Here is a 22,114-nt window from a genome sequence, read left to right as displayed (position 1 = left end):
ACCCTATAAATACAGGGCATTACAGTGAGCAATACGCTATAATTATAAGGCTTGTAAATCGAGGATTTTAATTGGCTGACATTTAACCAGCTGCAAGCAGCTGCAAAAGAACTTTAATTCAACTTCTAAAAAAAACCACTAAATCCACTGTAATTATAGTGGACTTAGCGTATGTAACCACTATAATTATAGTGGATTTAGTGGACTTCAACATCAACCAATCAAATTAAAAGATTCCATTGTCAATCCAATCTTTAATTGCCTTATACACACAACACACAACACATTCAAATAACTTTACAAAAACAACAATTCAGACATTATAATTGGTATCATTTTATAGCCGTAATTGATGCGAAAATAATGATTCAAGTTGCATTTGAATCGGCCTTTTGGCTGTTGTGTTGTAGTAGAATCAAATAGCGCTTGTCTGGAAATGACAATTGAATCCTTTAATCTGATTGGCCAAATCTAGATTTTAATGGGAAGGGTGGCCCGGATATTACATAACCTCGGAGACTTTTTTCAAGCACTATAATTCTAGCGAATGCACCACTGTAATGCCCTATATTTATAGGGAGCTTTAGCGTATGTAGGTGCTGTAATTATAGTGCGAGTGCCAAGTCGGACGAATTTTCATCCGCTTTTTTGTTTTGTCGGTTGCGCACTAATATGCCACCGTATTGGTAGGCATCTAGTGTTTAAGTTGATAACAATGTTCCAGCAGCCAAGCTTTCTCCAATTCCTTATCATTTGGTGATGGGGCAGTCGTATCATCAAGCTAACCCGCCAAAGCAACTGAAAAGAGATACTTGTAATGCCCCCTGCAATTGACTTGCAAGCGATATCGATCAATCTTAGTCGTGATATTACATTTATGTTTTTCACTCATTTCATCGTCTTAGGCCGATTATACGCTTGAAGGGTTTATCTTCTAGATTAATCTATGTATACACCGTATTTATATATTCTAAGTGAGCTATGTTCCTCTAAAGCTGTAATCTGTTAAAGCTGTTTTAAACAATATATCAAGCTCTTGATTGAATGGCACTTCCGTGCTTCGCTGCAGAGTATGGCATAGCCAATGGGTAGGTGATTTGAGTAGTAAAGAATATGGTGTATTGGACGTAAACAAAATAGGCTATGGGTATAATTTAACGTCATTTGCTGGTCTAGGCCTGATCCTTTTTAATCCAATTCGACGCTGGCAATGGCTTCTTTTACGAATATATCGTCACCTAGTGTAGGTTTTTGTTCAGCTTGGGTGTTCGCGGAACCAGGCGTGCCTGGAATCGACTCTCGAGACTCAATGCTTGCCCAGTCGGTTTCCTCGTCAGCCTCACTCCTACTAGCCTCGCTATCTGTCTCGAGGATGGCATCAGCCCCGCGGTGTCTCATATTGCGTTTAAGCATGCACATCTCGATGGCGATTCCCGGGCCAAAGGCACACCCCACCACATAATCCCGGACCCGGCCACCAGGGGCCATTGCGTCCATATCTTTACTCCGTAGGCGGTCTATCACGCTGAAAATAGTTGCCGAGCTCGAGTTTCCGTGATTCATGTATCGGTCATAACTTGCGCGCATGTGCTCTGATGAGATACCCATCACTTTTTCAGCACCCGTTAAGATGGTCAGGCCACCCGGATGCATCGCCCAATCAAAGTCGGATGCCTCTTTGCATTCAGCAGGGAGACCAGAAACATTTTCCAGCAGGTCGATGAAACTTGGGCGCAGTATTTCGGTTGCTAGCTTTGGCACTCGAGGTGAGAGTACAACCTTCCAACCAACCGGGTCTACGTCAAAGGCAAGATCGGTCTCGGTCTCGGGGATGATCTTGTGTTCCCACCCAAGTAATTCGTAGATTGGTTCGGCCGTTGGCTGTCCAATCCCGTTACTGAGAACCAAGGCGGACGCACAATCGGAAAACAAGCAAGCCCCAATGCGCGTTTCTTGGAGCTCATCAATGCTGTTTAGCTCGCTGCGAACCATCGTTGTGCTCACTTCAAGAGCAACACATAGAATCCTAGCAGCTTTCCGTCTCATTGAGTGCCCCAAAGCTAAATTAGCAGCAGTGCGTAGTACTGCTAATCCACCTGCACAACCGACTCCGTGCAACAAAACTTTCTCTACTTGGTGGGTAATACCCAACCCCTTTGCAACGAAATGATCAAATCCGGGGTTAGCACTGTCAGTACATGTTGTCGAAACTATATGAGTAATCTCGGATAGATCGATGCCAGCTTCTAGAATTGCTTTCCTAGAAGCCTCAATGGCGAGCGGAACACCATCTGACATGAAAATTTTGTGGAGTTCTGCTATTGATGGCGCTTCAGGTAGGTTCACTGAGGGATGATCAGAGGTACCAATAGATGAGCGCGTGTCGATACCCGTGTATTTATTTATTGAGAGCACCTTCTGCATGCTTAAGCGACCGTCTATCAGTAAATAAAATCATTCATTTTAGAGGGAAACCTACGCGGGAGAGTCAGGATAGTATTTAGTTGCGATTTTGTCTACCTCGTCTGACTTGAGGGAGTATGGTGGGTATCGAGCTCCTAAGCCGATGATGGAGAGGTCCAGCTCCCCGAACGTATTTGACGATGCCATTGCCCTTAGTCGTGCGTCAACTTCTCTTGTTCGATTAAGTATTTTAGGTATTTTAGGTATTGAAATCTATCGTGATGTAAAAACAACCGGACGGTAGTGGCAGAACGTAGGTTAAGATTCTAGCCTCGGTAACGTTTGTTCAACGCGGTAACGCTAAGCGCCGACTGTTTAGAAGAATATAGCACGAAGCTCTTGTGTAAGTTATCCCCTGGCTAGGTAGACTAATAGGTAAGCTAATAAGCTAATTCTGGAGAAGAAAAAGAGTATGAGACGCCAAGAGATTTAACCGCAAATATCAAGGTATATCATAAACGATTTACATTGACATAATAGGTTAAAATAAAAGAGAAAGAAAGTTGAGAGAGCCGATCATTGGGTAAGTACTAATGACAGAACTTTAAAGCGTCTGGTGTTTCGTCTGACAGGTGCTACTGATGCACTAGGAACCCAGGTAATATGTCTAGCGTAACCCGAGGCACAATTAAAGGGTATAGTGGTTGATCAGGGTCGTTATCAGGGCTATTAGGGTATGACGTCCGAGTTTGAAACGATTATGACACAGGCGATAGCGGGTGGTAGTAGCGAGGTAACGACATGGAGGCAAGCAGTTGCCAAGTAGGTACCTGGCTTAATTATCTGGACCTGCCTGCATAAGTTGAGGGCTAGTCGCCACATGCATTAGTGCGGTCCAGCTCGTAAACCCGGACGAGATGAAAAAAGTATTTTTCCAATTGATATTGAATATACGAAGTACATTAGGTACTATATAAGGCAATAAGACTATGGATTTGAAGATCTTGAACGGGATAAAAGATGATAACCACTATTATACTTAATGCACATACACAGTACATCAGGTACAGATTCCCAACCGAATGTGTATGATCTTAGCCCGCACCAATTCCATTATCCAAGAAATCATGAATCATCATTGCTGCGCAAGGTGCCCTAGTATTACCATACTGGTGAAATATTGCCAAATATACGGCGCCATTTACACGACTTGAGACACCTTGCATATGGCATGTAAGACAGGGCTTATGCAGGGGATAACGTTCGTAGAACCTTTTCACATGCATCCATCGTTCGAATGCACGTGCGTCGATACCCCTTCCGAAGCATGGGTTCAGGAACAATCGGCTTTAAGATTTGTATCTAGACCTCGCCACTATCTCACGCTTAATCACATACAACCCAAAATCTACCCATAACAATGATTCTAGCCAAGTTACCCTTCGCCATACACGCCCTCGTCGAGACAGCGGCAGCCTTATCATTCATACTCAACCCAGAAAAACAACTCCCCGGATGTAACACGGCTGCAAAGCTCATCCTACGCCAGTACGGCGGTTTACTGCTATCAACTAATCTCATCTGTCTTGTCATTCTTTTCGAGCCTAGCTTCACTAACACGACTCGCCTACTCGCGGCCGCGTTAGGAACATATCACATCTGGCCATGCTATCGAGCTTATGTCCGTATTAGTCAAAATAAAGAGGGAACAAACAAGGAAAAGCCAGTTCTAGGCGGTCCTCTATTGCATTTGATAGTCCATTTGGCCTGTTTTGGGATGTTTATATGGACTTGTGTCTCCTGAAAGACGCCCAGCGACAATTCGCTCATCACGATGCAGTCTCATAATTACTGGCATAGCATTCTAAGATATCAATCTAAACAAGACGGAACTTTCGCTACATGTGTGTTCGCGGTGAACCACTCATGATCAGTGCAAACACCATTTGAGTCTACAGACCAAGTCCCATCTTCAACCAGCGATGCCCAATGACGAAGGACCTCGGCAAGTTTAGGATCTCGAGACGGGCCCCAGGCAAACCTATGTCGGAATTCGCAAGCATTGGGCAGTCCTGAACTTGTGATGAGACGTACGACATCGGAGTTATTCGTGTCGGCTATCACGTACAATCCGCTCTGGCGATTAACCGTAAACTTCCCGAAGCCCCAGTCGCGATCGAAACAGTTGATGTACAGATTCTGATCATTGCCGACATCATGAGGAACTGCGTCGATGCCAGGAAATAGGAGACTAGGCCAATTCTCGTCTCCGAAGTCCCCCAACCAACGCGTCTGGCGCGTCGACCCGGGTGCCTCCGCTGTGTACCTATGTAGCGGCGAATGATTCCGGCGTAAAAGTACTAATTCCCGGCGCAATGAATGAGAATTTGGGCCGTTGCGCTCTAGTAAGGAATTCGGCAGATATATATACGGCGTTAATACATCCACAACACGTCCGGGGGAGATAGGCGTTGTGTCGAGTAGTGCGAGAAACCGGTATTAAAGGGGCAGCTCAGGAAGAGACTGGATCTCGACAAATTCCGGAGCGGCGTCCAAGAATCGCGCCACGAGATTCCTCTCAGTCCGTCGCGCGGGGAGAACGATATATTCAGCGAGTCTATTCTGAAGGAAACGGGAAATGAACGGTCTTGAAGATTGAATGTGAGAATTATTGAGATACAGAATATTTAACAAAAGTTCTCCGATACGATTTTGAAGAATTCACCAACTAAAACTCGCACGTCGGAACCAACAAAATCATCGTCAAACCCTCCAGCAGCTTTCAACACGATAGCTTTTCAGAATCTACCTAAGCACAGCATTCTCCGTCCCAATTAACGAATTCGTCAATTTCATTCTCTCTGATATCATCCTCCATATCATCAAGCATTCGTAAGTCGCCATCATCCTGTAGATTCGGCCAGTCTTGGATTAAATCAGCTGTCGGGAAATGACCCTGCTCGCGTGCCATTTTCATTGCTTTCTCGAGCTGCGAGCGATCTTCACCGCGTGATGCTGCACCCGCCTTCAAGAGTATATGTACCGTATCCGTCCACCCATTAAAAGCAGCTCCTTCGAGGGCTGTCATCCCGTTAATCATAGCCGCCGGAGCATCGACTTTGGCTTTGTGACTGAGCAAATAGCAGACTATGCGGTTATAGCCGCCGATTGCAGCCAGTTGGAGGGCGGTCGCGCCACCCATAACAACCGGCAGCGTGTTGATGTCGGCGCCAAAGTTATGCAGCAACTCTACCATCTCAAAACATCCAATCTCGGCCGCCCGCTGCAACGGCGTACGTCTTATACAGTCTGTCATGGTGGGATTGATAATGGCACCATTACGTATGAACAATTCCACCATCTGGATGTTTCTTGTGCCAATGACTGCAAGGAAAGCTGTGATTGTTTGGGTAATTATAGTAGATAACTTGCGCATCGGCTTTGATGACAACTTTGCGACTATGCCTTTAGGATCGCAACCAGCTTTCAAGAACAGCTCTACCAAAGACAAACTCCCGGTTTGACTTACACCAATCGCTTCGCCAAACGGGCTCATGGTCTCCCCATATGATTTTAAAATCGTACTCCTGTAGGGTTTCAAAATCCTGCGAGTATATTGTCCGTTGGAAAGTAATTGATTTGGATCAACCCCATAATCCAATAAGTATTTCACTTCGATCTCGTCACGACTCCGAATAGGATTAGAAAATACACACGACATTGACCGCCGTCTTTTTTTATTACGTTCATCTTTTATTACGTTCTTCGTCGTCGCCTTTTAAGAGTAGTTCGAAAATTGGTCTGCATTCCGATTGAACCTTTCGAATGTACCAACATGAAATATGGGGATCTGCGCCGTAGGAAATGAGTAGCCTAGCCATATCGAGATTCCGATGTTGAATGGAATACTCAAGGGCATGCATATTACACGTATCCAAGTCGATTCCACCTGAATATTCGTCGAGTAGCAATGATGTTAGCCAGATATTATTTGTTTTTATGGCTGTCAAAGGGTCGACATGTCGTCCCGACGCTAGCAAAGTCTGAACTATCGCCTTCCTACCTAGCGAAGCCGCAAACATAACCAGATATTTATCTTCATGACTATTAAATAATAGCAGGGACGCACCCTCCTTCGTAGGATAGAGAGATGTTGGGTTGGTAGGGGCTTCGAGCATATAGTCAGTAGCTGCTACCGTATGGTAATCCTGTACCACAGCGTATGGATCGTGGTCAAATCCAAGAATTAATTGTACAAGACTTTCATTGCCTCCTCGAATAGCCTCAGAGAGCGCATCCCGAAAGACCTGATTACCTATTGGTAGGTCAAGCTGCGTTATGTGACTAAGTACCATGATTGCGGCCTCGTAATCTCCAATTCTTGATACCTCCATGAGAGCGTGGTAGAGAAATTTGAAGGTCGTGATTGGAATATTCAGATTCCTCAATTCTCGGTCAGTTCTATAATAAGCCTTGTATCAACCTTGTCGACTAGGATACCATGAGTGAAATGCTTCATGGCACTCCTTGGTTGATGAACTAGCCCTCTGCCGATTAGCAAATTCTTAGAGGCTATTTGGCAAGCAATGTCATCTTGTCCAAGTTCGAGAAGTGTGCTAACAGTCTGTAAATTGACGAAACTTCCAGCATCTAATAGTATCTGGATAATCTCTGCATCAGCTTTGGATCTATTGTTTGTCGCGCATTGCAATGCACCATGCGAGTGGTAACTATATCTCCGTGCGTGATTAAGCTCACACTCAGAGCATTGGTATGATTTGTTTACATCGGCGCCATAATCGAGTAAAACCTTAATGAGGCTTTTGTGCTGTAGCATTTTACAATGGGAAAATGCTAGCCACTGATATCAGGCCTAAGATATGGTTGTATCGTGGGGTATTTGTGTAACGCCTATACATAGGACTACGTGTACTAGGCCTCGCAGGTGAAGATATCAAGGCGGTCATTGGCTGACATCCAAATGTCAGTCTGACTTGGTGGTGCTTAACATTTTGACAAGAACCCTCAATAACCGCGAACCAGGAAATACGTTATTTGCGCCCCGAGTGCTTGCGTTGTCAAAATATTAAGTATAGGTGCCAAAGGGGGTAAGTTTGATGACAGGGCTCACTTTGACTATATCCGTCTTACCTTTCAAACGGGAAGACATCTAATTGGATAGATAGACTTTGATGGCTATATATCAGGTTCCTTCTCATTTTGCATCTTGCCAATAAAATTTATACAGAAGACTCTTATAGTAAAGGGGCTTTTCATCATAAATGATGGGCACCAGCCCTTCCTTGCCCCTATACCTCACTTAAGCAGAAATGATTCGACAGCAAACTTGTTTATTGCCCCAAGACCCTACTATTCTATTATACTCGAGTTGTGCGGTTAACATCATGGCTCTTCCTATTGCAACCATTGTGGATATTGTTAGTATGTCATTGTCATTCTTAATCACGGCCATGACTGCTTGGGAATTTTATCGCCGTCGAACTCGGAAGCATCGTAAATCAGGTGAGTATGATTCAATAACAGATACCTACCCACCTACATATTAGATCAAACAGCGTGTAATAACACCGGAAACCTTCAGAGCGTTCTCTCGAGGATGGACTTGAGATGCGAAGCGAAAATTCTAGCACTAAAAGCGATGAAGGCCACCATTAGTTCCTCGTATCAAGGTAAGTGTTCAGTTCAAATTCAAGACCGACAAATACTGATATGTATAAAGACAGTGTAGTGGACTAAGGCTGCACGATCTTATTATAGGTTGCCATAAGCGACCCTACTCAACACCTAGACCATAATTATGATGAATACGTCTTTACACATAGCTATATATTTTTGAGTTGTTGATATCTGCAACCAGGGGTTGTATACCTAAGGTACATACCTGTAGCCAAAACATGTGTCACTTGACCCCTTAAGGGTTCAGAATTTGAGATGGACATTGAATGGCAATAGTAGCAACTATTTCATCATGATATATTAAGATACATTCTACCGCTATCAATTAGCTCCATTAGAGCGACTCTCCCTTTCCTTCAACACTTCGCGTACCTTAGGTAACACGTAACGTCCGTAGTCAATAGCATCGTTTAGGTTATCATAACCACGGATGGAAATCAGCTCAGCCCCCAAGTCGACGTAGTCAAGGAGCGAGTCAACTATCGTCTGTACCGAACCCACAAGCGCCGTCGATGCGCCGCGCGCGTTAGTAGCCGTCACGGTCGGATACCACAGCGCACGGTCCTGCACCTCGCCGCGCTTCGCGATGTCGAGGAGCCGCTGCGAACCAACGTTCTGCGGCGGAGGCGCCGCGGCCGGCACTCGGCTCTTGCCGTCAGCCCGGTTGGCGTTTAGGGCGTCGAGTATGCGATGCGCCTTAGCCCACGCTAGCTCTTCCGTCTCGGCAACGATGGGTCGGAACGTAACCCAAATGCGCGGCCGGTCAGTGCGTCCCGCCTTCTCGGCCTCGGCATAGATACGGTCGATCTGCTCCTTAGTTTCCTTAAGAGGTTCTCCCCAGAGACCGAAGATATCGGCTAGGCTTCCGCCGATACGGTATGCCTCATCTGACGACCCACCGACGGAAATGGGGATACTGGTTCCGTTCACGGGGCGCACTTTGTTGCTGAACCCCTTAAACTGATAATACTTGCCGTCCCAGTCAAAGGGATCGGCGGACTGCCATGCGCGCTTCAGGATCTTGACGTACTCTTCAAGTCGAGCATAGCGCTCTTCCTTGTTCAGGAAGTCACCCTCTCTTGCCTGTTCAACATCACTGCCACCGGCGATGAAGTGCACTACGGCTCGGCCCCGGCTGAGCTGATCCAGAGTGGCTAGCGCTTTGGCCGCTACCGTGGGGTATAATGTGTTTGGGCGAAGCGCAATAATGACTTTTAGATTCTTAGTCACAGCGGCGATAGTAGCGCCGGTGGTGAAAGGGTCAAAGTATGACGAGTCGTACGGCACAAGAGTATAGTTGAATTCATAATCATCCAGGTTCCGGGCATACCGTTCCAAGTAGTCCGGGTCGATGGCCGGGTTCGGGAGCGGGTTGAGCTCCGTGGATGGGTTCGGGAACGTCAAACTGATGAATTCTGTAGGCATCTTGATTATCACGTCCGGAGATTCCAGTATTCCAAAGATCAGATAAGATCTAAGAAATACTTATAAGTATGGTGTTTTATACGGATATACCGGTAGCAGCCTCGATGGCGACAACTGCTCCAGAATCACGCAATAGCCCTTGGGCCGGTGCCGGCCGGGTATACTCCTTATCTCAACCCCGACCTTCTATATAGAGGGCATAAAGAAGTTAGCATCGGCCGGTTTTTGATTTATAATCGTATGGCCAGACTGAATGGATTTAGTTGGGGGTATATGTTTGGGAGTAGGCTAGCCACATTATGTTAATGTCACATTCTATAATATTGATATCGTTTAGTTATTACTAGAGAAAATTACACACTTCCAATCAGCTAGCTGTGTAACACGCGGTTGATGGTTCTATATACTACTTCAGTTAAATGTACCAAAACTTCTTATAAGGGAGGCTAGAGAAACCAGCTCAAGCAAAGATCTTTCTACAATAACCTAGGGTATAAATATAGAATAGGTAAGGAGAGAACACGCTATTATAGAATCCAAATTTAACTAGTATAGAGTTCTATTTTTTAGCAGCCAGAACATGAAGGGGCAACAACTAAAAGGTTATAATCGAGTATAATATACCTAGACGCACTAATAGTTGACGAGAATCTACACCAGCACAATCAATTCTTACGTAGGTTTTACAACTGCGGTATCGGGAGGGGAAAAGGGTGAAGATTGCGTACCACCCGAAGGATCTGCTGGATGAATCGAGAAGCAAGCACGGCGCGAGAAAGCCAGAAGTATAGCTTGGTAGGGATGGGATATGGATACCTCCTCGACGTAGATAGACTATGAATGCAAATTAGGGGCTTCGTAGGGCTTTATCCCTCGCTGCTACCTAAAGTGTGATGAAATTGTTGCGATTCCATGTCCGAATCATGATGATAACTGTCAAGAATATATCTAGGGAATCTATATATCAAGTGTTATAGATTACCAACGTCCTTTACCTCGTCTATACCCTACCGAAGCTCAAAACCTCGCTCCTCTAGCACCTCGCGGAAGATGTCCCTTCCGTGCAACGACTCTACCGTCGCTATGCGATGCGCCGACCGATAAGTCCACGCCGGCGCATCGCCGCGCCCCTGCTTCGCATTAAAGTCGGCTAGCGCCTCGTCATACGCCGCCAGTTTTGCTACCTTTTCCTGCAGCCCACCACTGCCGGCCTGTCCCCACGTCTCCCGACGCACCACCTCATCCTGCGCCAGCCGCGGCTTGACCGTCGCCGGCGGCGCTCCCGGGTCCGGCCGCCCGACCGCCAACCCGAATAGCGCGACTACGCGCGGCGGCAAGGAAAGCAGGGAAGCTAGCTCCCTTGGCCGGTTACGCGCCGCGCCTACGTAGCACGTGCCCAGCCCGAGGGACTCAGCGGCTACGCACGCGTTCTGCGCGGCAAGGGATGCGTCGATCGTGGCCATAGTGTACATCTCGAGGAACTCGAGACCAGTCCCGGGAGTGCCGTGCTGTGTGCACGTGGTAGTTAGACGCGCGAGGTCCGCGCAGAAGACGAGGAACAGCGGCGCGGCGCGGATGAACGCTTGGTCGCCGCATAGTGTGGCGGCTTGGGATTTGAGGGAGGGCGTGGTTATGGCGACGGCGCTCCAGGGTTGCAGGTTGGACGATGTGGCGGCGCTTTGGGCCGCGGCCGTGAGGAGCTCGAGGGTGCCCGGGGCTAGGGGGTCCGGGAGAAAATTACGGACGGATTTGTGCTGCAGCAGAGTTTCGAGGGTTGAGTTCGCGGCGATGGGGGCCGCGGGGGGAGCAGCGCTGCCGCTACTGGTGGTACCGTACCGAGCTTCGAGCAGGGAGGAGAGGTTCGCCATTTTGTGGTTTATTATTCCTCTATTTTCGTTTTAGTTCCTAGGTTAGGTAGACATATAACCTCCAAGAGCCCCTTTTCTCTTTTCATCGTGGCCAAATATAAGAGACAATCAGTGTAGGCATAGGTGGGAGATAGGTGTTATCCGGCGGCCGTATGGCGTGCTAGCGAATCGGGATTTTGAAATACGCCGTTTATCGGCTCGGCTTCAGACATCGCCAATCTCCAAGTCAACTTACAGTTCCCTTACCGCTTTACTTAATACCGCTCCGGCGCTCCAGAGCTGGCAGTTCAGATCATTAACTTCCTAGCAATGGTTGTAACTAGAACGTCTGGGTTTAGAATTTAGTCGATATCCTAGCAAGGAATATGGGATAAACATAACTGAGCATATTATAATAGCATTTCATAGACGAACTCCCATTAGCATAGAGCTTTGGTTGATGAAACATAAAATACTAGCAGGTATCTAACCTAGTCACTTGCGAGTTTAACCGTCAGTTAAACATTATAAACCTTTTGACTAGAAGCCACCTTTTAATTTAGGTAAATTTGATTGTTTAGAGTATATCATATAGATTTAGAATAGAACTGGATTCGTTTAACTACTATAAAAGCCTACAATCTTTTCTCAGCAGCATCAGCCGGACAATTGAAGTAAGCAAACCCCACGAGATCTGAAGGTCTAGGATTGATGCTTAAAAGGTTGTGTGCTAGTCCAAATATCAGGTTCTAAAAGCTATTCCATGATGGATTATATATGATACTAATCCACCATTACACGATTTTAGCAACAAGACTATGACGTGTGCCTTCAGCGGAAGCACCTTTGTTTCCTCCCCTATTCCCAGAAAGGAAAATTTTCATTTTCTGTGGTGGTGAGCGAGTCATAAGGCTCTACTCGCGCAATTTACGCACATACCTAGGTTAAATCTATTCGGTACCAGATAGGTCCAATTAACCGTAGAGAGAACAGGGTATAGCGTATAGACGGACTTGAATAACACCAACACGTGGGGGTCGGCAAAACTACCTCTAATGGATCAAGATAAGTGTTTCTTCATTACTTCTAGAATAAAGCACTATATAGAACTAGAGATGTGGTAGGAGTTATCTTAGAGAGATAAGTTAAATTTTATATTCCCGCACCCGCACATAGTTTCTATATTACGCAGTTGTGAGAAGATACATTAGGGCCGACCCGAATCCTCGCGGGCATGACAATCGGCTCCGATGAATTTTGAGTAAAAACATAGGAGTAGCTACAAAGCAGTATTGTATAGGATATCTTGCAGGAACCATACCGAAAACATCTCATTTCACCGATCGCGTAGGAAATATTACAGAGTTCTCAAGATCTTTCTTTTCAGAGATAACATTTACTAGAGTTTCAGCACACACATCTTGGTGCTTGTTTTTACTCTTCATATTCATAGAACATAATTATTCCAAGATAAACCTTAGGCATATCAGCACTTTAAAATTATTCTAGAGTTCATTCTACGACCTTTTCCTTACCTCTCTAATGAATATGAAGGCTAAATATACAAGATCTATACTTGCTAAGCCCCCAATCTATCTATAAGGCATCTCGGATCCCCTTTCTGATATACGATCAGCGCAAACCCAATCCCAACACAGATCATTGGATACAAGTCTCGATCTTCTTACCATATCCAGGCACCCGAAGTTAATAAAATCGCCCCTTGAGGCTATCCCAAGTGGAAATTCCTACCAAAAATTCACCCACTCAACCAGCCGGGCAACCATTTTAGAGCCCGCAGACTAAAATAACCCGACTAGTCACCTTTCTTCAACTAGGACCGCGTTAGACTCGCAATTTGGCGTCCTTCTTTTCACTTCACGGTTTAGCAAAGGACCTTCTTATGTAATTGGAAAATATTCCAGCGCTTGGCTTCTTAGTACCTATTTGGACCCTTCGTCATGCTTTTAGTGCTGTTGCTGAGAAGCCCCTGACGTATGACAAGCCGCAAGATCGCAATAGTGGAATAATTAAGCGGTTGCCAAGCATAAGCCGCCTACCACCTAGGCATCTTCGGAGTCAAGACTCAAGAGTAGCCCTTCTAGGAGCTCTCTGCTAGAGAAATTTCAATCACGTGTAAGTATATAGTTGAGTGATATTGTTACTCCTAGCCGTAGAGCCAAATTGCTATATAGTAAAAGGCCCTCCGTATGGCTCGGTACGGCAGGTCATAATACTCTGTAACCTGCATCATTTCGCTTGGCGTAACGTTATCTAACCCTACGCAAGTGGCCGCAGCGGATATCGCAACCAGGTGTCTAGGATGCGAGACATAGCAGCCCATTTAAGCCTTGAAAGACAGAGGTAAGGAGGGGTACCTCTGAAGGGAGGAGCCGACGAAGGATTCAAGCTTAACGCGCAGATTTGCTTTCATGTGAGCCAAAGCATAAGTAAATCTGCATGTAGCTTTGGTATGATGAATATATACAGTCAGTACATACGTCTTTCCCTGTATGACCCTCGTCATTGAATGTATCTCTCAACACTAACAATCCCTCGATGCCGTAAAAAACGGCCCATAAGGGGATGGCCCGGGGCATCATGTGATAATTAGAGACCAAACCTCCTACCTCCCAGATGTGAAGAACCTAAAATCGCCGCTACGGCTGTTTCATGAGCTATCTCTAACGCGCCGGTATTAGCCATGATATTCTTGACCGGCGACCATAACTACCGACCCGCATCCCCGATCTCTGCACGAAAAGCGCATATGCCATAAACTAGAGCGAAAAGAAGGCTCTGAAGTTGTAGAATGTAGCTGCTGGTGTCGTAATTAGGTATGTCGGATCAGCCCAGTTTGTCGTCCGCTTTGAAACGTCTCGATTTAGTTCCTAGGGCAGTGTCATAGGTTTAATAGACGTCACTAATATGATCGACCTACTGCAACGGGAGGGCCGTCGTGGGCTAGGGAGCAAGTGATAAATATATATATGTCTCAAAATAGCTATCCTAGGGATATATCGACAACTTTGAGCATTCCTTTCAATATTCCTAGGCATTCCATTGCCTCTTAATCAGTAATTCCACACATACTTCTCCTTGAGGCAACACACAAGATCCCAAGAAACCATGATTCCCTCTCAAACTCACCTCCGGGCATCCGTCCTAACAATATTATCGTCCCTAACCCCCCAAGCAGCCGCCGCAACCCCCGACTGCCACTGCTACCTCACCGACGGGTCGTCATCCGAGTACTTCGCGAACCAAAAGTTCTTCGACTTCCGCAACATAGCGGACCCGCGAGTCCCGCCGCCCATCGACGACCGGGACGGCTCTACCAACGCCCCGGTAACCAACGCCTACTTCAGCAGCACCGACTTCACCAACACGTGGTCGATACAGACATGGATCGACTCGCGCGCCGTCTACAACACCTACTCCAAGAACGACGTCTACATCGAGAGCAACACGGACGCCGACCCGGCCTCCCGCACGTACCTCACCCTGCGCACGTACCGCCACCCCGCCGGCAACTTCCAGTCCTCGGCCGAGATCCAGTCCGTCTCGGCCAACTACCAATACCTGTCGATGCGCATGTACTCGCGGACGCGCGGGGCCGCCGGCGGCGTAACAGCCATGTTCACGTACCGGGCCGGGGCGGCCGAGGCCGACGTGCAGGAAGCCGACGTCGAGATGCTGACTTCGGACGCGACCAACCAGATGCACTACACGAACCAGCCGACCATCGTAGACGGCGTCGCGCGGCCCAACGCCACGCACCAGATCACGATCCCGGACGCGTGGACCTCGTGGCGCACGCACCGCTACGACTGGACCCCCGGCTCCAGCAGCTGGTACGTCGACGGCGAGCTCGTCGACACGAACCAGTTCCAAGCGCCGGTCGACCCCGCCACGATCCTGTTTAACGCCTGGTCCAACGGCGACAAGTGGAGCGGCACCATGGCTTCGGGACAGAGCGCTCAGTTGCAAATCCAATGGATCGAAATCATATATAATAGTACTGCCGAGCCCTCGCCGTACCCCCATTGCGCCAACGTGTGCAGTTTCGATCGTGGCACGGAGCCGGGTGTGTCGTTGGTCATCAGCTCTAGTCCGTAGAGCCTGATTGATTGAAGAAATCCGTCACCGTCACCGTCACCGTCACCTTCTCCTTCTTTTCTTCAGTTCAAACCTAGAGGCGTATATCAGCGATTTCATATAAGATAATGTAAGGCAACAAGCGTATATTCGGATCGTATATTCGGATAGCATAATTATTAGAACCCCCTTTTGTATATAATTCAGCACCAGATATTTTGAATGAACCTGCGCCAAGTACATACTTCGATGTTATAAACAGATTTACAACAAGCTCGATATATGCTGTTAGTGACTAAACTGGAATGTCAGCATGAACAATCCCGAAAGGGGCTGTAGTGGTAAGGGGCTACAAAAAACTTCAACATTTTCATAATAAATCACTTGTCTGTTATTAGAAGACCTGTGTCGCGTGATCATATCTTTACCAGAATATTTCTCCATGCAGCTGAAAATACATATATCTAATATGTCGTCAGCAAAACCCAAGAATAAGTGAAAGTCAAGTAAGCTTACCACAGGGAGCACACAGTATCTCAGCCAGTACAGATATGAAATCAACAAGCTCAATTGATTGCTCACTGCTACATAACAGTCTTCCCAAAACCGTTCGTCCGTCATCCATTTATTCATTCATCCATCCAACCTCACAAATGCATTTTGCTTTTCCGTCGAGGACAGCACCCCGACCCAGCCGGCGAACACGATTCGCGATGCAGGGTATCCCAGTAACGACAATATCGAACGGCCCCCAACAAATGCAAAGCAGACGATCTCTAGATAGGGTATCAGAGACGACAAGATATGAAACAGGATCAAAGGAAATAAGGAGATAGATAGTATGCTAAAAACCCTCTCCAAAATATAGTCCGTACCCAAGGGATATATAATGGAGTATCCACGGACCCGGTTAGTCGTCAGATTTCGTGCCTATGGCGTGACCTTGCCTCATCCCAGTCTTTTCTATTCCTACTTCATTCGCATACCCCCGTTCTACCATGACACCTAAAAAGCTAGAAAATAGGATAAGACCATAAGAAATGTTCGCGTGACTTCCTCAGTCACCCATGCCAGCCAGCCCAGCCATTGGGGCAAACGTATCATAATCCTCGTCGCTACTATCGATTTGACTTTCGGAACTCTGGATGTTGCTAATGTCGGCGCTGGCCATGCTGCTATATTGCTCTCCTAGAGTGATACCCATACCCATACCCATAGAGAAGATGCTTTGACGCCTGCCGGCTTCGAATTCGATAGCGCTTCCGCTGCGGCTCAGTTCCGGTTTCTCGGGGAGTTTTTTCAGCAGTCCGGTCGATATATCAAGCATGCCCATCGCAAATTCGGTGAGACCTTTTGATTCGCCGGGCTTACTGCTAACGCTTAGCGTCCAGCGATACTCTCCAAGTCTGCGTCGGTACCAGTCCGCCTCTTCGCGACCTGGAGAGGTGGCCCAGAGAAGTGACCCAAAGGTGCCAATTAAAGCAAAATTGGTCTTTGAGGCAAAGTACCAGAAGGATCGGAGATGTTGAGGCGTCAGCCGATTAACAAAGTCCATAGCGGATATCAGACGAGCTTTCGCAGCGCTACGGCAAATGTGTTGGACGTAAGGGTCAACAGCCTGCGAATCCGTCTCTAAAGACCGGATAATCCGGCGATGGAGGGTGATTTCCGTTGCGAAGTAAGCCAAGTGCAGATATCCGATGCTCGACAACCGCGTGGATGCGACGGCGGGGGCAACGGTACTAGACTGGAAAGAAGAATCCATACGGATTATGCCTGGGAGCGCAGCATACCACTCTTTGAGCTTAAGCTGTATGGGTTTCGCCAGGCCCAGAACAAGGTGAGTGCCTTGCGGTCCGGCATCGGTAACGTTCTGCATAGCCTCAAGCGTGTAGAAGGTCTCGAGGATCTCGGCTAGCACCTGCGTAAGATAGATCATTTGAACAAACAACGTTCGACCTCGTTCTATATCCATCTTTTCCTCTTCATTCTGTTCGTCTAATTCTGTCTCTGGAAAATCATTTGATGCTAGAGGCTGCACAACCCAGTTAGAACTGAAGATATGTGACGGCCGTCCATGAACAAGAGCTCCCCATTTATCTTGCATATACAAAGCCCAAGCAAGTCTTTTCCTAAGTCCCTTCTCCCAAGGCGGTATCTTCCAGTGTGTACAATCTAGGTGGAGGCCGAGTTCTTGAGCGATCGCCACAATCTGGGCGGTCGGGGCCCATTGGTCGCCCTCGGGTCGTTGCGAGAGTAAAAGTCCGGCTTGCACGGTAGAGAGCTTCGGGCGCCACATAGCATCAGCCAAAGAAGATCGTATTATCCTCTCAATTTCTCGCACGTTTGGTCGCTGGGATTTGGATAGCTCCTCCGAGTAATCCCACCAGTTAATAGCAAGGATGTAAACAGCAGCGAGCAGCGGCGGTGAGAAGTCCCGGTAGTTTCGATCGTATTTCTCGTAGAAGACGTTCTTCTGGACGATGGGAAATGCGGGATGTACAACTTCGAAATAAAGATCAATCAACTTGCGGCCGTAGGGAGTCACAAGTCGCTGGAGTTCGTCGATATCGTCGTATTGACGCTCGTGACCAGGGGTCGCACTATCAGGCAACATCAAAAAGATGTCATTATCGCTAACTTTCCTAAGAGTACCTCGAGCGAGAAGGCTCTCATCTTGAGGGTCGAATGGAGAGAGGTTGATCAAGGACGGCTCAAAGTCAGTGGTCGGACCTATGTACTGGCTGTACCGGTCTTCCTGGAGACCGAGCGTGCGCTTGAGTAAAGTTGGACCGCCAAAATTAGCCATCTCCTCGATTAAGGAAGTGCTTGCAGTTGTACTTGACAAGCTAGCTTGACGTTGCCGCAGTCTTCTGTTATCAGACCTGCGAGGCGAGCTACATTGGCCAATCGTATGTCAGCGATTTTTTTTTTCTCTCCTTTGCGTCGGTTGACCATGCTGCAAGGTGATAACGTAAGGTTGGGGGTTCAGCGAATGAAAGTATCGGTGAGTACTCACCCTCTCTTCCCGTTGCTCTCTTCGTTCGAGTCACGCGCTAGCTTTCTTTTGCGAGGCTGAGGGCTCTGATTTAAAGAACATGGGATCCCCCGGACTTGGCAAGATGCGCAGCTATCGTCGTCATCTCCAACAACGCACTTGAGTCGCCTTCTTAGACAAGATTCACAAGGCGTTGAGTTTGCACTTACAGCAGAATCCGAATCGGTTGAATCATTACTGTTCATACTATTCAGAGATACGTCGTTGATAGGATGGCGACTAGAAAAGAGCTGAGAAGGTTTAGGCGCAATGGCAATGGGAGCCGTCCTAGGAACAGTGCCAAGGTTGGACATGACTGAAAATATTAGGCGGGTTACACACAACGCCGCTATCTGCTCCTTTGAGGTCGGCCTCGCCGTATCACTATCGGGGCCCGTCTAGATGCCCAATGACGGTGAGTGAGAGAGGGGAGGGGATGCTAGGGATGCTAGGGTAGCTGAGTACCTAGACAGTCCGTGGTAGCTTCTAAAGAGACAGGGTCTGCTGCCACAGTACGACCTCGAATCGTAGCAAGTAACGCTGATCTCTGCAGACGGCTCTCCACTGCCTCCAGGAAAGCCTCTTAAGGTATGTGTGATAAGGGATAAGGGAGGGTGTTAGGGAGATAAGGCTGTTAGTGGCACGGGAGGCGTCAAGGCGACGCAGCTTAAACCCACGCGAGTTCCCGCGTGCTTCAGCAGTCCAATCCAGTCTGGTGGGATCTGCTTTATCGAAATGAGAGGCCGGGGAAATCAGAGATACCTTAAGGCTGGGACCTATCGGTTTCTAGTAAATAACGTTCGATACAGTCGCATGCAGACCCGAATGGCGCATGCACCTCGTGATTCTTCCGGTTAAGGGACGGGGGGTCTAGAATCTAGGAAAGTCGCCGTACGATAGGCTAGATTGACGATATGATGATATGATTGCTCCGGGTGCCGACGCTGTGTGATACTAGGTAATGATGGACGCAAGTATTAAATAAGCTTGGCTTACTTTCGTCATTGAAGAACCCTTCAAGGTGAGCTGATATTGGGGGGAAGGTTATCTACAAGAGGTCATATAAACATGGACCATGGACCGTAGACCGTGGACCATGTAAATGCCGGCCGGGTAAGATGCAGTGAAGTTCAGACTAGGTAGGTGGATTTTGAAGGCGGGTCGGACAACGTTAGTTAAAGAAGATGGCCTTGCAAGTTGCAGCTAGCCTTGTCATTGGGAATTGGATATTTCTTCTTTCTTGATCCCAGTCCTTATTCCCAAGAAGAGAAGACCGATCGAAGTCGCGTGCCTTTTTGACGTTTACCGCCAAACTTGGTACACCCAATCGTACAGAAATGGTACACCTAACGTAAGCTGTAGAGAATTATCCGTAGTCTGTAGTCCGTTTAGTGGTGTTATTCCATTTGGACTTGTGGACTTGTGGTTTGGATTATGGTTCAGGGAAAGCAAATGACTTGTCATTAGGCTTGGGAACAAAAACAAACGGGCGAATTATAATGGAGTAATTGATAACCCAGAGATAATCTTATCTTTGATGGAATGACAGAAAATAAATTGTAATAATGAGAGTTTCGGGAAAAGCTTCCATGAAGTTAGATCAGAGCCATGCACCCTACCCGTGCTAGCTTGTGCAAGGTAAACGGTACTTGGAAGGCACTTAAATGCAAGAGGGACAGCCTCAATTAAGACGAGGCGGTGGCTTACCTAGGTGGTAGCGCAACTGCAGCGATACTAAGCAAGTAAGGAGCTGCGGTATGACAAAGTGCACATGGGACACATGGGATCGGAGCCCCGCGTACCTTCTCTGTATAGGGTACTTATGCACACTGATCTAATCTATGCTTTTAGGTTTTTTTTTTAAAAAAAAAGGTACTATGTAAATTAAGGGAATTTCAGTGGCAGGCCAAAGCCTGTTCGGATTCACTACTATTACCAAATAGAAAAGATGTCTTTGGTGGAATACGGGCTAGCTGTCCGAATATATTTAACGTAATCGTTCGACTTATCCCGAGTCATTACAGGGTTCTTTGGGTGAGAAGGACAACAGACAAGTGGGACAATATGGGAATATGGGAATTGGCAATTGTCAATGGGTAACTTTTTCTTAAATTTCGGCCATAGCCAGAGTGCCATGTACGCAATGTACGTGCTACAGCTCAAAACTCCGTCCCGATCGGAGACCGCATCCGCGTATTTATCTTTTATTACAAATCAGTCGCCGACATTATAGAGTTATATAAAAAAGTATATCGCTTATCTCCTACACCTATATTAAGTGTAGTCGTATAAGAGATCCGGTGGCGGGGTAAGAGACTGTTATTATTAAGAATTATCATGAAAAAACAAGTACATGATTTTTTACCAAACAAAACAAGCAAATAACCTCGATATTTCTTTTCTCTTAACGTTATGATTTTAGTAAATTATATATACGGCATCGAATAATAATAAACCTCTTAAGCCTATACGCAGCCAAGACTTACATGCGTATCTTGTCTTTTTTTTCTTTCCCACTCATCACGAGCTTCTATCGGCTGCAAGTCAGCAAGCATTCGCTTCCGGAGGATTCGGTTGCATTATCGGAAGAGCCAATAAACCTAGTGCTAGCGTCTTACAGGCATGAATGAATTATGTCACCGTCTTGGACCTAATAGGGCATGGCGTTTTTTTAGGACGTCACCGCATCGTCGGTAAAAGAGTAAAAGTGAGGGAGAAGAGGTAGAAGAGGTAGAAAAAAAAAAGAATAATATCCCTAGCGTCCTTAAACAAACTGATCTACCTTCACAGCCCCTGTACTTATCCCCCACGATCCACTATCAACCACCATCTTTATTTATCTCCCGCCTATGATCTTTCTCCCCGCGTGTCAACCCAGTTCTAACCCAGTTCTAACCCGGCAGAAAGGCGTCAAAAAAGCTGACACACCTTTACTAACAATTATCCTGGTAGGTACGCCACCTTTTTTGACGTCCTCTGGTCCTTCTGCCCGGTCTGACCAGCATGCGATCCCGCTTGTGGCTTGCGAAGGCCGGTGCAGATTTGCTTTTTAACCTATGTACATAGGTATCTGTGAGATGTACCTTAGTACATCTCAACACGTGACTGCTTGTCACGTGTCATTCAGACATTCAGATTCATCTTGAGTGTTTGTAAAAAAAAAATAATAATGTTTCATTTTATTAGTTAGTTCAATAGATCAATTTATCTAACAGTATCCCCCCTGCCGCGGGGCTCCTACTACTGTACGGCTCTGTGCTGTCTCGTGATGCGCTGTTACTACATATGTACGACGTACGTCGTGGTGAATACATGTATGTAAAGAGTTTTTTTTCCTTGACCCATGCCCGCAGAGCCTCTTGGCACTCAGGTACTGACGCCGGTGGGGAATCGGAAAAGCCTCAAGCCTACCTAATTATTTTTATTTGGTATGCTGGTATGATGGCATGATGGCACGTCGAATTAAGACGAATTAATAAAGAGGCTCACATGTGCAACGATGCCACAACTACCACAACTACCACAACTACCACAACTACCACAACTACCACAACTACCACAACTACCACAACTACCACAACTACCACAACTACCACAACTACCACAA

At 46.8% G+C, this 22,114-nt stretch overlaps 7 protein-coding genes across 7 annotated transcripts; 2 read left to right on the top strand and 5 right to left on the bottom strand.

Annotated features, from left to right (window-relative positions):
* Positions 1 to 1,040: 1,040 nt before the first annotated feature.
* Positions 1,041 to 2,924, bottom strand: F4817DRAFT_33553 (putative type III polyketide synthase). Its single transcript, XM_049303029.1, has 2 exons — positions 2,480 to 2,924; positions 1,041 to 2,425 (listed from the first exon to the last, which is right to left on the bottom strand). Exons 1-2 carry the CDS (start codon positions 2,608 to 2,610, stop codon positions 1,189 to 1,191), a joined length of 1,368 nt encoding a protein of 455 aa, XP_049161042.1. The 5' UTR covers positions 2,611 to 2,924; the 3' UTR covers positions 1,041 to 1,188.
* A 1,785-nt stretch (positions 2,925 to 4,709) lies between these two features.
* On the bottom strand, positions 4,710 to 6,295 carry F4817DRAFT_33549 (ankyrin repeat-containing domain protein). Its single transcript, XM_049303024.1, has one exon. It carries the CDS (start codon positions 6,122 to 6,124, stop codon positions 5,213 to 5,215), a length of 912 nt encoding a protein of 303 aa, XP_049161041.1. The 5' UTR covers positions 6,125 to 6,295; the 3' UTR covers positions 4,710 to 5,212.
* A 1,513-nt stretch (positions 6,296 to 7,808) lies between these two features.
* On the top strand, positions 7,809 to 8,160 carry F4817DRAFT_313858 (uncharacterized protein; the record flags this gene model as incomplete). The annotated part of the gene is made up of 3 exons (XM_049300315.1): positions 7,809 to 7,926; positions 7,980 to 8,093; positions 8,144 to 8,160. The coding sequence occupies 3 exons, from the start codon at positions 7,809 to 7,811 to the stop codon at positions 8,158 to 8,160; spliced, it is 249 nt and encodes an 82-aa protein (XP_049161040.1).
* Positions 8,161 to 8,421: 261 nt separating this feature from the next.
* Positions 8,422 to 9,738, bottom strand: F4817DRAFT_363634 (bacterial luciferase-like protein; the record flags this gene model as incomplete). Its single annotated transcript, XM_049306662.1, has 1 exon — positions 8,422 to 9,738. The coding sequence occupies exon 1, from the start codon at positions 9,523 to 9,525 to the stop codon at positions 8,422 to 8,424; it is 1,104 nt and encodes a 367-aa protein (XP_049161039.1). The 5' UTR covers positions 9,526 to 9,738.
* Positions 9,739 to 10,319: 581 nt separating this feature from the next.
* Positions 10,320 to 11,521, bottom strand: F4817DRAFT_331295 (nitroreductase). Its single transcript, XM_049302491.1, has one exon. It carries the CDS (start codon positions 11,391 to 11,393, stop codon positions 10,533 to 10,535), a length of 861 nt encoding a protein of 286 aa, XP_049161038.1. The 5' UTR covers positions 11,394 to 11,521; the 3' UTR covers positions 10,320 to 10,532.
* A 2,604-nt stretch (positions 11,522 to 14,125) lies between these two features.
* On the top strand, positions 14,126 to 15,772 carry F4817DRAFT_331293 (glycoside hydrolase family 16 protein). The gene has a single exon (XM_049302490.1). It carries the CDS (start codon positions 14,502 to 14,504, stop codon positions 15,489 to 15,491), a length of 990 nt encoding a protein of 329 aa, XP_049161037.1. The 5' UTR covers positions 14,126 to 14,501; the 3' UTR covers positions 15,492 to 15,772.
* Positions 15,773 to 16,527: 755 nt separating this feature from the next.
* F4817DRAFT_357404 (fungal-specific transcription factor domain-containing protein) lies at positions 16,528 to 18,821 on the bottom strand (the record flags this gene model as incomplete). The annotated part of the gene is made up of 2 exons (XM_049305918.1): positions 16,528 to 18,343; positions 18,490 to 18,821. 2 exons carry the CDS (start codon positions 18,819 to 18,821, stop codon positions 16,528 to 16,530), a joined length of 2,148 nt encoding a protein of 715 aa, XP_049161036.1.
* Between the last annotated feature and the right edge of the window lie 3,293 nt (positions 18,822 to 22,114).

This window comes from Daldinia loculata, assembly GCF_022478755.1.
Source record: "Daldinia loculata strain CBS 113971 unplaced genomic scaffold F4817scaffold_12, whole genome shotgun sequence".
Classification (NCBI taxonomy): Eukaryota; Fungi; Ascomycota; class Sordariomycetes; order Xylariales; family Hypoxylaceae; genus Daldinia; species Daldinia loculata.
The sequence above is the reverse complement of the archived record's forward strand: the minus strand, read 5'-3'. Positions and strand labels throughout refer to the sequence as shown.

What these genes read in the sequence shown, in the direction of transcription:
- F4817DRAFT_33553 (XM_049303029.1), bottom strand. Translation starts at nt 2,610, where the DNA reads ATGGCATCGTCAAATACGTTCGGGGAGCTGGACCTCTCCATCATCGGC. An exon ending in TACTATCCTGACTCTCCCGC is followed by an intron (nt 2,426 to 2,479) that starts GTAGGTTTCCCT and finishes CGGTCGCTTAAG; the next exon opens with CATGCAGAAGGTGCTCTCAA.
- F4817DRAFT_33549 (XM_049303024.1), bottom strand. Translation starts at nt 6,124, where the DNA reads ATGTCGTGTGTATTTTCTAATCCTATTCGGAGTCGTGACGAGATCGAA.
- F4817DRAFT_331295 (XM_049302491.1), bottom strand. Translation starts at nt 11,393, where the DNA reads ATGGCGAACCTCTCCTCCCTGCTCGAAGCTCGGTACGGTACCACCAGT.
- F4817DRAFT_331293 (XM_049302490.1), top strand. Translation starts at nt 14,502, where the DNA reads ATGATTCCCTCTCAAACTCACCTCCGGGCATCCGTCCTAACAATATTA.